Raw genomic sequence first — 13,730 nt, forward strand, 5'->3', positions numbered from 1 at the left:
CAAATTACATGAACAAAGTAAAGCGACGAGTATTAGTGAATATTTGTTCAAGGTTGGTTTTGAAATGATGCGAGTTATATTATTGAGGGAGATACATCAGATTGGGTTCCTTTTCATAGTTTTAATAACTTTTAAATGAGATCCCTAGACTAATATACATCATATCCTTAACAGGATCATTGATATTTTCAACATTATACATAGTATCCTTAACAGTGTACATGATATCCTTGACAGTATTATTGATATCCTTATCAGTACACTAGATATCCTTAAGAGCATGCATGATATTGTTGACAGTATCATTGATATCCTTATCAGTGTACCAGATATCCTCAAGAGCATGCATGATATCCTTGACAGTATTATTGATATCCTTATCAGTATACCAGATATTCTTAAGAGTATACATGATATCCTTGACAGTATTATTGATATCCTTATCAGTATACCAGATATTCTTAAGAGTATACATGATATCCTTGACAGTATCATTCTTATCCTTAACAGTATGCATGATATCCTTAACAGTATACATCATATCCTTGACAGTATCATTGATATCCTTAACAGTATTCATGATATCCTTAACAGTATACATCATATCCTTGACAGTATCATTAATATCCTTGACAGTATTCATGATATCCTTAACAGTATACATCATATCCTTGACAGTATCATTAATATCCTTGACAGTATTCATGATATCCTTAACAGCATACATGATATTGTTGACAGTATCATTGATATCCTTAACATTGTGTATGATATCTTTAACAGTATATCCTTTACAGTATACATGATATCCTTAACAGTATAAATGATACCTTTGACAGTGTGCATGATATCCTTGACAGTATCATTGATATCCTTAACAGTGCTCATGATATCCTTAACATTATTCATGATATCGTTGGCAGTATCATTGATATCCTTAATAGTATTCAAGATATCCTTGACAGTATACATGATATCCTTGACAGTATCATTGATATCTTTAACATTATGTATGATATCCTTGACAGTATCATTGATATCCTTTGCAGTATACATGATATCCTTAACAGTATAAATGATACCTTTGACAGTGTACATGATATCTTTGACAGTATCATAAATATCGTGAACAGTGCTCATGATATCCTTAACATTATTCATGATATCGTTGGCAGTATCATTGATATCCTTAATAGTATTCAAGATGTCCTTAACAGTATACATGATATCTTTGACAGTATCATTGATATCCTTAACATTATGTATGATATATTTGACAGTATCATTGATATCCTTAACACTATGTATGATATCCTTGACAGTATTATTGATATCCTTTACAGTATCATTGATATCCTTTACAGTATACATGATATCCTTAACAGTATAAATGTTACCTTTGACAGTGTATATGATATCTTTGACAGTATCATAAATATCCTGAACAGTATACATGATATCTTTGACGGTGTCATTGATATCCTTAACATTATGTATGATATATTTTTGTCAGTATACATGGTGTTTTTGACAGTATACATGATATTCTTAGATTTGACAGTGTACTTGGTTTCCTTAACAGACGCTTATTTCATTCTTGAATATATTTCTTATTTTGTACGAAGATGAAATGTTCATCTGGAGATAAGAAAAATCTAACATGAAAATATAAATATACAAAAAAAAAAATGGTTGAAATTTCGAAAAAAAAATTTATAGAAAAACGTTAGGAAAAGCAGGTGTTATATTTGTATAATCACTAGACTTCGTTATTTATATCGTTTAATTAAATATATAGATACGAATGTAAGACTCGAATCTGTAGGTCCTTTATGCACTGACTTTTCCAAAATATTCACATAATGTACAAAAATAGAACTCTTTATCAAAGTTTGAATTCTTAATTTTTTTTTTTGGGGGGGGGGATTGTTTGCTTCTATTGTTTTTTTTTTTCTTAAATAATTTGAAATATTAACTTTTCATTCTGAACATTGTTTGCTTATATAGTTTTTTTTTTTTTGGGGGGGGGGTTGTTTGCTTCTATTGTTTTTTTTTTTCTTAAATAATTTGAAATATTAACTTTTCATTCTGAACATTGTTTGCTTATATAGTTTTTTTTTTTTTTTTTTGGGGGGGGGGGGCGTTGTTCTATTTTTTTTCTTATTAAATCCTGATCATCATTATCATCACTAAATTCTCATATATAAGAAGGTGAAAGAGTAAAAAGTCCTGTGATATAAAAAAGAATGAAAGAAATAAAAGATACAGAACAAGAAATAAAACAACCAGAATAAAAAGAAAACGACTAAGATCGTGTAAAGTAGAAAATAGAAGAGTGGGTAATCAGGGTGACAACAACGAATGAGTCTTCGCACCAAAGCGAATCTGTCGCTCCCCCCCCCCCCCAACCCCAAAGGGGGGGGGAGATTGGAGGGTGTTAGGAATAACGCTTAGCCTCATTGAGAAAAAGTATCTATACCCTTCTGGGTCGGCATTTGACCTCAAACGAAGCCAGATCTGAAATCTTTTTCCTCGCTGAGATTTTTCTCTGTGACTTCCTCTCGTCTGTTCTTATCAAACCAGAGCTCTTGTTATATTTCACAACTTGGCTTCCTTTTGGGGGGGAGGGAGGGGAAGGAGGTAGATTGATAGGGGGTTAAGGGGGGTAAGGTATTGTCACTGAACACTTATTCCTTCCAGAGGAGGTTCAGATATTTTTTTTCATTTGAGAATATTTCTTCGTTGAAATAGAAGTTTTAGTGGAAATGCGTCTGTGAGAAAGTCTATAGAAATGGTGTTTAAGAGGTGAGCTGTCTTACACACACACACACACACACACACACACACACATATATATATATATATACATATATATATATATATATATATATATATATATATATATATATATATATTCGTGGATATTTAATCGTTGAAATGGAAGCTTCAGTTGAAATGTGTCTGAGAAAATCTATAGACAATGAAGCAATGAAGCGTTAAAGATCTGAGTTGACTTACACACACACACACACACACACACACCCATATGTATATACTGTGTATATATATATATATATATATATATATATATATATATATATATATATATATATATATGAGCGACGGACGAATCTGAGCTGACTTACACACACACACACACACACATATATATATATATATATATATATATATATATACATACATATATACACAGACACACACACAGACACACACACGTGTATATATATATATATAAGCAGCGGACGAATTCAGCTCCCTTGATAATCTCATAAAATCTAGAGTTAACTATTTTGAGACTTTCATCAAATCCCATTTTTATCTAAACGTCCAGAATCCAACTTTGTTTTCGAGCCACCGGCATGTTTTCCATTTAGCTAAGTCCCTTGATACCTCTCGATTTCACTCATCCCTCTTTTTTTTTTTTTTTTTTTCCCAGACAATCTTTTGTCATTGTTCTCGGTATCTAGTGTATTTGAGAGTCGGCTACGTGGATTTGTCATACAGACTTCTTGCTTATGACTTTATTCTTTTCCATTTCTCCTCACTAGTTCTTTTCCTCTTCTTTTTCTGTTTCCTTTTTTTTTCAATTATATTCCTTTCCGGTCCAAGATTTTGTCAGTGATTCAAGTATCGGTATTTCTTATTCTTTTATTCTCCATTCTTCTTCTCTTATTTACATTCTGAATTTTCCGTATCTTTATCTATCAATTATAATCTTAAGATCCTGTCATTTAACCCATTTTTATGTCCATAGAATATATCCATTATATATCTTATCTTCTCCCACATATATTATTTTGATTCTTTTCTATAATAATTCTATTGAGGTTTTTACACTTTGAAAAAAAAATATCACTCAAGATATTAAAGGTCCTTTCTTTGACCTTTGACCTTGCGTAACCTCTTCACGTGACCTTTCGATCGACCATACTTTTTCAGTCAATCTTTGTGTGGAGTTAATTTCGGACAGTTTTTTTTTTTTTTTTTTTTTTATCTCACCGTGTTTATTATCCCATCCAGCCTTGTAACACTCGTCAGGACACCTATTCTCACATTTACTTAATGCAAATAAAAACGCCCATTGGAAACGTCCCTGCCGGGTGACATGCCGGACTGGGGTTCGAGTCCCGCTCAAGCTCGATAGTTTCTTGTAGTGTCTGTGACCTCACCATCCTTGTGAGCTAAGGTTAGGGAGTTTTGGGGAGCCTATGGGGGCACCTGTTGAGTTATCAGCAGCCATTTCTTGACCCTCCCTGGTCCTAGCTTGGTGGGGAGGGGCTTGGGCGCTGATCATTTGTATATATGGTCAGTCTCTAGGGCATTGTTCTGCTAGGGTATTGTCACTTTTCCTTGCATATGCCATTCATGAGTGGATTTTAAACTGCCTGGATCTTCCTAATCGGGTAGTTGAATCAGTAAAACTTCAAAAGTCCAAAGTTGCGGCAAATGTTTTTATGTTGACCAGGCTGACACGAGTCTCTGTATAGTTTATATATGACGTATCTGGTTTGACGTTGTTAATAGTTTATATAGGACATATCTGTTTTGACGTTGTTACCGTTTTTAGAATGATTTATTGTTAATTTATTCTCATCATTTATTTTTTTCCCTATTTCCTTTCCTCACTGGGCTATTTTTCCCTTTTGGAGCCCTTGGGCTTAAAGTATCTTGCTTTTCATACTAGGGTTGTAGCTTGGCTAGTAATAATAATAATAATAATAATAATAATAATTTAGATTTGTAGAATTTGGACCGTATGGCTTGGTGCAAGGACCGGGAAGGCCAATCAGTGCCCAGATGCAAGTTTAAAGATGTTAAGTGGAAAGTTAGAAAGTGGATGCAGCCAAGGTTAATGCCTACAGTGCCCCTTATGAGTTGCACTAACAGCACTGCATCCCTGTAGATTTGACCAAACTTATCTGTTGTTTTCTATTACTGACAACGACAAACTGAAATTCGTAAATAAATATTCTTGTAACAAAACAAAAAAATCTTTGAAATTATAGAATTCGTAAATAAATATGTTTGAAATTAAAGAATTAGTAAATACATATTCATGTAACAGAACAATTTTTTTTTTTTTAATTTTGGAATTGGTAAATAAATATATATGAGATATAAACCAATATAAAAGTAGCACAACTAAGGGCGCAGTATCTCGTCTCTGGAATGACAGCCATAAACTAATGGAGTCTGAGAGCATTGAACGTGTCGGGCCCAAAATGCTACGTCGTTGTTCCACATTGTCACTGTCATAAAGAACATCACGAAGAAGAAGCTGGAGAAAAAAATTGCGTGGAACTTATGAGAGAAATGGTTACACTTTTTTTTTTTTTCTTTTTCTTTTTTTTTTTTTTTTTTTTGTGTGTGTGTGTGTGTGTGTGTGTGTGTGTGTATGAAACCGTCCTTGAATATGAAATGGAACTTATTTTGTCTATGAGGCCAGTGGCATTTTTTCGCACCTGTTTGTGTGTGTTTGTTTGTTTGTGAACAGCTTCCTGGCCACAATTTTAATCGTCGACTAGTGAAATTTGCAGGGATTGATTGTTATGTAAAAAGCTGGAAATGATTGAATTTTTGGAAGGTGAAGGTCACGGTCAAGCAAAATGTCCAATTCACGTAATCGGCCATAAGTTTGGACATCGTTGTCACAGCGACTTAAAACTTGGTTCATATTTGAGTGAATGAAAATCCACGCCAATTAATACATGTTAAGGTCAAAGGTCAGAGTCAAGATTGAGAAATAAGCTGCCGCGGCGGAGGTCTTCGCTCTACTGAGGGCCCCTCTAGTTAAGTTCGTATTGGAAGCTGGCTTTCTTACTCGTGTTTTGAAAGATATATTAAATTTTAAATGTTTCATTGTTAAGCTGTTTATTACCTCCCCCAGCGAGGTTGGGAGGAGGTTATGTTTTTACCTCTGTTTGTTTGTTTGTGGACAACTTCCTAACCACAATTTTACTCATAGAGTAGTGAAACCTTTAGGGATTAATTATTATGTTGAAGCGTGAAAGTGATTCAAATTTGAAGTCCTAGGTTATAGGCCAAGTTAAGGTCGACCGAATTAACCCTAAGGCAATCTGGTTCCGAGAAATGAGCTGACGTGGCGGAGGTCTGCGCTCTGGGAGTGCTTTTTACATTTTTATTTTTTATTTCAAGTTATTAATTGTTTATTAAGCTTACTCCAATCGATATCAATGACCACTGATGTTATGATGCCAGATAATTACAAATCATTCATTCATTCATTGACATCATGAATAAAATGTCTATAAAACTTTCTTTAAATATGAAATGGAATTTTTGTCAATGTCATTATGAATAAAGCCACATATACAGGAGTGAGGTGGTGATATTAATATAGATAAAGAAAATATCTGATTGAAGATTCTGGCAGCTTAAAAGTGTGTATAAAACTTTCTTTAAATATAAAAAGGAATTATTTCAATGCCATTTTGAAGGATGCCATATATACAAGAGTGAGGTGGTGGTATTAATATAGATAAAAAAAAATAGATCTGAATGAAAATTCTGAAAGCTTTAAAGTGTGTTTTTAAACTGTCTTTAAATTAAAAATGGAATTATATCACAGCTATCATAAAAGATAAAAGAAGTGAGTTTAATTATAGTTAGTGGAATTGATATAAATAAAAAAAAATAGATTTGATTGAAGACTGAAAGGCTTAAAAGTGTGACTATAAAACTCTCTCATAGCCATCAAGAAGTATACCAGATATACAGAAGTGAGGTAGTGGAATTAATATAAATAAAAAAATTAGATTTGAGGGAAGACTGGAAGGCTTAAAAGTGTGACTATAAAACTGTCCTTAGATATAAAATGCAATTCTCTCATAACCATCATGAAATATACCAGATATACAAGAGTGGGGTAGTGATATTAATATTAATAAAATATGAAAATAAGAGATGCCTAAAAGCTTAAAAGTGTATTATAGATCAGACAAAAAGTCTCGTTTCGCAAGGAAAGAAAAGAGAGAGAAAAAAAGGGAGAAGGCTTAATCCATCGCATCCAGAATTCAACAAAAATATTCCATGATATTGTTGAAAAGTCTGCGACCAAAATGCAGATCACATTAGGGTGGTGTCATTCATCCTATTATGGGCGAGGCGAGTGAAGGAGAGAAGAAACGAGGGAGAGAAGGAACGAAGGAGAGGAGGAAACGAAGGAGAGGAGGAGCGAAGGAGAGGAGGAACGAAGGAGAGGAGAAACGAAGGAGAGGAGGAACGAAGGAGAGGAGGAACGAAGGAGAGAAGGAACGAAGGAGAGGAGGAACGAAGGAGAGAAGGAACGAAGGAGAGGAGGAACGAAGGAGAGAAGGAACGAAGGAGAGGAGGAACGAAGGAGAGGAGAAACGAAGGAGAGGAGGAACGAAGGAGAGGAGGAACGAAGGAGAGGAGGAACGAAGAAAAGGAACGGAGAGGAGAAAGGACAGGCAAAAACATCGCCAAAAGGAAGGAAGAACATTTTTGTTTGTTGACGATCCTGTTTGCGATTTCGTTATCATTACCATTATCACTACCATGATCATCATCGTCATAATCATCAATATCATCATATCATGAGATGGATAATTACTGTTCTTAACGATACAATATGCGATGTCATTACCATGACTATTACCACTACCATGATCATCATCATCATCATCACCATCGTCATAATCATCATCATCATAATCATCATTATCATCATCACCATCGTCATAATCATCAATATCATCACATCATGAGATAGATAAAACATCTTTTTTTGATATTTCTACGAAATATTTTGAGGCTATTTACTGTTTTTCGACTATACAATTTGCGATGTCATTACCATGACTATTACTACTTCCATGATCATCATCATCATCATCACCATCATCGTCATCATCATTATCATTATATCATGAAATGGATAAAACATCTTATTTTGATATTTCCACGAAATATTTTTAGGCTAATTACTGTTTGTTGGCGATACATTTTAAAGGCTTTTAAAGGTCGCTCATGAATGGTAGAGGCAACGGACGGTGATAATGCTCTTCCAGGGTAATCTCCTAGAGGTTGACTATATATATATATATATATATATATATATATATATATATATATATATATATATATACAGTATATATATATATATATATATATACAGTATATATATATATATATATATATATATATATATATACACAGTATATATATATATATATATATATATATATATATATGTATACTGTATATATATGTATATACTGTATATAAAATATATATGTATATATAATATATATATATTTATTATATATGTATATATATATATATATATATATGAATATATATATATATGTATATGATAGGTGCCCGAGCCCCCACTCCACCCAAGCTAGGACCAGGGAGGGCCAGGCAATGGCTGCCGATGACTCAGCAGTTATACCTGTAGACTCCCCCAAACGAAACATCCTTAGCTCACAAGCATCGTGAAGTTGCAGCGACCAAAGGAACTAACGAGTTTGAGCGGGACTCGAACCTTAGTCTGGCGATCACCAGGCAGAGGCAATAGATCACCATCACGAGATAAAATGTCCGAGGTAAAATCAACTACTTGAAATTGTGTCGTCTTCTAGCTTTATATCATCTTACTTTGTGGACAGGTTGACGTAAGTCGCTTTTTATCTCTTTTCATAGCTTATTTGTGAGAGATCTATTTCAATGTTGTTACTGTTCTTAAAATATGTTATTCTAATTGTTCATTACTTCTCATGTAGTTTATTTATTTCCTTATTTCCTCTCCTTACTGGGCTATTTTTCCCTGTTGGAGCCCTTGGGCTTATAGCATCCTGCTCTTCCAACTAGGGTTGTAGCTTAGCTTGAAGTAATAATAATAATAATAATCCTCACTGGGCTAGTTTTCCCAGTTGGAGCCCTTTGTCTTATAGCATCCTGCTCTTCCAACTAGGCTTATAGCTTAGCTAGTAATAATAAAAATAATAATAATAACAACAATAATAATAATAATGAAAATTACCACTTCTAATAATTAAGAATAAAAAAAAGGAAGTTAACTTTATGCTCCTTTTCTTGGGCATGATATAATTTTCTTTTCCCTCCTCCTCCTCCTCCTCCTCCTCCCCCCTCCACTCATCTTGTTTCTGAAATTTGAGAAGGATGCTTCTTTTGTTTCCTGTTTCGAGTAATTAGGTTGTCTCTAAAGGAAAAGGACTAAGCGAGCACCGGTTTCCATGGTAACTCGCGATGTTTTATGGCGTCTAACTTCACGTGCTGTTGGCCAAGGCAGGTTTCCCGTTTTTTTCCTCCACATCGAACAGAACCTTGGAAGTGTTCTCTTGAACTCTTTCCCGGGGAAAATAATAGATATAAGATGGATTCTTGTTGTTGTTGTTGTTTGTTATGCTGTTGTTGTTTTTTTAGCTTTCTTGTTGCTGTTGTTGTTGTTTTTAGCTTTCTTGTTACTATCGTTGTTTTTTGCAGCTTTCTTGATGCCGCTGTTTTTTTAGCTTTCTTTTGGCTATCGTTGTTTGTTCTACTGTTATTGTTTCTTAAGCTTTCTTATTGCTATTGTTGTTGTTTTTAGCTTTCTTGTTACTATCGTTGTTTTTTGCAGCATTCTTGATGCCGCTGTTTCTTTAGCTTCCTTGTTGCTGTCGTTGTTTGTTCTACTGTTGTTGTCTTTTTTAGTTTTCTTGTTGCTGTTGTTGTTTGTTCTACTGTTTTTGTCTTTTTTAGTTTTCTTGTTGGTATCGTTGTTTGTTCTACTGTTGTTGCTTTTTTAGCTTCCTTGTTACTATCGTTGTTTTTCTGCTGTTTTTGTTTTTAGCTTTCTTATTGCTGTCGTTTTTTCTGCTGTTTTTTTTAGCTTTCTTATTGCTATTGTTGGTTGTTCTGTTGTTGTTTTTTTAGCTTTCTTGCTGCTGTTGTTGTTTTTAGCTTTCTTGTTGCTATCGTTTTTTTCTGCTGTTTTTTTAGCTTTCTTGTTGCTATTGTTGGTTGTTCTGCTGTTGTTGTTTTTAGCTTTCTTGCTGCTGTTGTTTTTTTAGCTTTCTTGCTGCTGTTGTTGTTTGTTCTACTGTTGTTGTTTTTAGCTTTCTTTTTGCTATCGTTTTTTCTGCTGTTTTTTAGCTTTCTTGTTGCTATTGTTGGTTGTTCTGCTGTTTTTTTTATAGCTTTCTTCCTGCTGTTGTTGTTTTTAGCTTTCTTGTTGCTATCGTTGTTTGTTCTGTTGTTGCTGTTTTTAGCTTTCTTTTTGCTATCGTTGTTTATTCAGTGATATTGCTCTATCAAGCGGGACAATGCCGTAGAGACTGACCATATAATAGATCAGCGCCCAAGCCCCCTCTCCACCTAAGCTAGGAACATGGAGGGTCAGGCAATGGCTGCTGAATACTCAGCAGATAGACCTAGAAGCTCCCCTCATTAGCTCACAATGATGGTGAGGTTGCAGCGACCAAATGAACTAACGAGTTTGAGCGGGACTCGAACACCAATCTGACGTTCACCAGTCAGGGACGTGCGTTATCATCATGCATTATAAGACTAGTTTTATTCAAATTAATTATGTTCTTTGCTAAGTCAGAAGGAAAAAATATAATAGGGAAAATGGGGAATTTTACCGAGTGAGCGCAAAAGAGGAAAACTTAGAGTAGCTGTTCCTATGGCAACCCGACAATCCTTCTCATTGTATATCCCGTGGGGCACATAGGATTGATTGTCGTTTGAGTTCCTTAAGATTTCATATCCAATTATTATTATTTCTTTCAGGAAACCTGTAACCTTCACTCGAATTTTGACGCTTAAGCCGGTTGTAATTCCATTCCTCAAAAGATAAAAGAATTTTTTTTTTTTTGTCATCCATTTTTATTATTGAGTGATGATGCTAAATTTTACAAGTGGATGTTTACATGAAGTTATTTATGTAGGTATATTTGTATTATATATATATGTATATCTTTATATATATATATATATATATATATATATATATATATAAATATATGCGTGTCTGTTTGTCTGTATATATAAATATATGTGTGTGTAAAATATATATATATATATATGCGTGTCTGTTTGTCTGTATATATGAATATGTGTGTGTAAATATATATATATATATATATATATATATATATATATATATATATGTATGTATGTATGTATATATATATGTATATATATGTGTATATATATATTATATATATGTATATATATTATATATATATACATTATTTATATATATATATTATATATATATACATTATATATATATATTATATATATACATTATATATATATATTATATATATACATTATATATATACACTGTATACCAGAAATATGCATGACAAAACACCAAGTAAACTATACATGAAAGCAATTGTAAAATAACGTAAATCAGTAATCACTTAATAAAGACTCATCGTGAATAACATGAAGTGAATAATCAGCTTCTTTCACAAAAATCTCGCGTCGGAGAATCTGCGTGAAAAGATGCCAGAAAACCTCAAATCAATCAATCAATAATCAATCAATCAATAATCAATAATCAATCAATCAATCAATTAATATGTAAGAAACACGTATACGCCACTAGAGCAAGTCCTTATAATGAACTATCCCTTTTTGAGTGGCCTCGCGTATCCCTATGATCAGCAAATTTGTATTAGTTAAGGCTACATATACTAGGACGGTTTGCTGTGAGCGATCAGAATAAAGTGTCCCACCATCACCAATCCGCAGTAGCGGTCAGCGTGGTGATGACAAATGCCATACTCCATTTTGTCCTGCAGTGGGCTAGAAACGGTTGCATTTGTCGTTGTTGCAGTGTGTTTATATATATATATATATATATATATATATATATATATATATATATATATATATATGTATATATATATACTGTATATATATATACTGTATATATATATATATATATATATATATATATATATATATATATATATATATATATATACAGAAAAACACCCATTCTCAGTATATTTGTTGAGTTGACTTACCGTTTTCATTTCAGTACTAATAGAATATATATGTGTTTGTTGAAGTTAATTTTATTTCATAAAAATCTGTTTTAAATTTTTATTTAATTATACTTTCTTTTGGCCATCAATATTTGAATATTCCTTTTTTGTTTGTGTTGTATGAGAAATTTTCTAATCTCTCAAAATTGGGTTTAAAGTTGAAATATGAACGCGGAGCATTGGTAATTTGGAATTCGTTATGAATGCAAAATCTGAATATTCTGCAATTTGTACGCATGACAACAATGTTGCAATCAACTCGAAATTCTACTAAATCACAGGGTTGAAGTTGACTTTTCCTCTAAATTTGGAATGATGAAGTTTTTGTCTGATAATATTTTTAGGGAGTTGGTTGACTATAGTCCATTTCTTTAAGCGAGGCAGATTTGCACCGACTCGCAGCGGTGCCCTTTTAGTAGCTCGGGAAAGTTTCCTGATCGCTGATTGGTTAGAATTATCTTGTCCAACCAATCATGCGATAAGGAAACTTTTCCGAGCTAAAGGGGCACCGCTGCGAGTCGGTGCAAATATGCCTCGCTAAAAGAAATGGACTATAGTTATATTTCTTCTATGCCTACACATACACTGAATAATTTGGCCTATTCTTTACCCATTTTCATATTTCCTCCTACACCTGTCAACACTGTGATTACCAAACAATTCTTCATCATTCAAGGGGATAACTACTGCAATGTAATTGTTCAGTGGCTACTTTCCTCATGGTAAGGGTAGAAGAGACTTTAGCTATGGTAAAGAGATCTTCGAAGAGTTAGACACTCCAAAATCAAAGCAGTTCTCTGGTCTTGGGTAGTGCCATAGACATGCACTAAATAATCTGGCCTATTCTTTACCCATTCTCATATTTGCTCCTACACCTGACAACACTGTGATTACCAAACAATTCTTCATCACTCAAGGGGTTAACTACTGGATTGTAATTGTTCGGTGACTGCTTTCCTCTTGGTAAGGGCAATAGAGACTCTATAGCTATTGTAAGTTGCTCATCTAGGAGAAGGACACACCAAAATCAAACCATTGTTCTCTGGTCTTTGGTAGTGCCATAACCTCTGTACCATGGTCTTCCACTGTCTTTGGTTAGAGTTCCCCCCTTGCTTGAGGGTACACTCAGGCACACCATTCTATCAGTTTCCTTATTTCCTTTCCTAACTTGGTAATTTTACCTGTTGGAGCCTTTGGGCTTTTAGCATCTTGCTTTTCAAACTAGGGTTGTGGCTCAGTAAATGATATTATTAATAATAATAATAATAATAATAATAATAATAATAATAATAATAATAATAATGTCAGCTTGCGGACAATAAATATCGTTTCGGAAAACTCTAAAAAATCTTGATATCAACTCGAAGACATTGCAGAGGGCCAAACAAAACAAGCTTTGCCTGCCTTCGAAATTTACGAATTTACATTCATCTTCGGATTAAGCTTGAAAACTTATTACACTTGCATCTTAAAATTGCAATAACTCTCCGCCAAGTACCAAAGTTCCAAGCCTGTGACGGAACCTTGCTAATTCCGACATAATTTACTATGGGGAAAAAAAAAAAAAAAAAACATTGTCGTCCTTTTATGGTCCATTTATCTATCGGCAGATCTCGGTCGCTTCTCTTTCTTCTTTTATAGTCAACGTTGTTTAAT

General features: G+C 33.5%; 1 protein-coding gene across 1 annotated transcript; it reads left to right on the forward strand.

Moving 5' to 3' along the window:
* Positions 1-7,137: 7,137 nt before the first annotated feature.
* On the forward strand, positions 7,138-7,602 carry LOC137643313 (octapeptide-repeat protein T2-like). The gene has a single exon (XM_068376150.1). The coding sequence runs from the start codon at positions 7,138-7,140 to the stop codon at positions 7,600-7,602; it is 465 nt and encodes a 154-aa protein (XP_068232251.1).
* Positions 7,603-13,730: the final 6,128 nt, after the last annotated feature.

The sequence above is a fragment of the Palaemon carinicauda genome, chromosome 6 (genome assembly GCF_036898095.1).
Source record: "Palaemon carinicauda isolate YSFRI2023 chromosome 6, ASM3689809v2, whole genome shotgun sequence".
NCBI classification, from domain to species: Eukaryota; Metazoa; Arthropoda; class Malacostraca; order Decapoda; family Palaemonidae; genus Palaemon; species Palaemon carinicauda.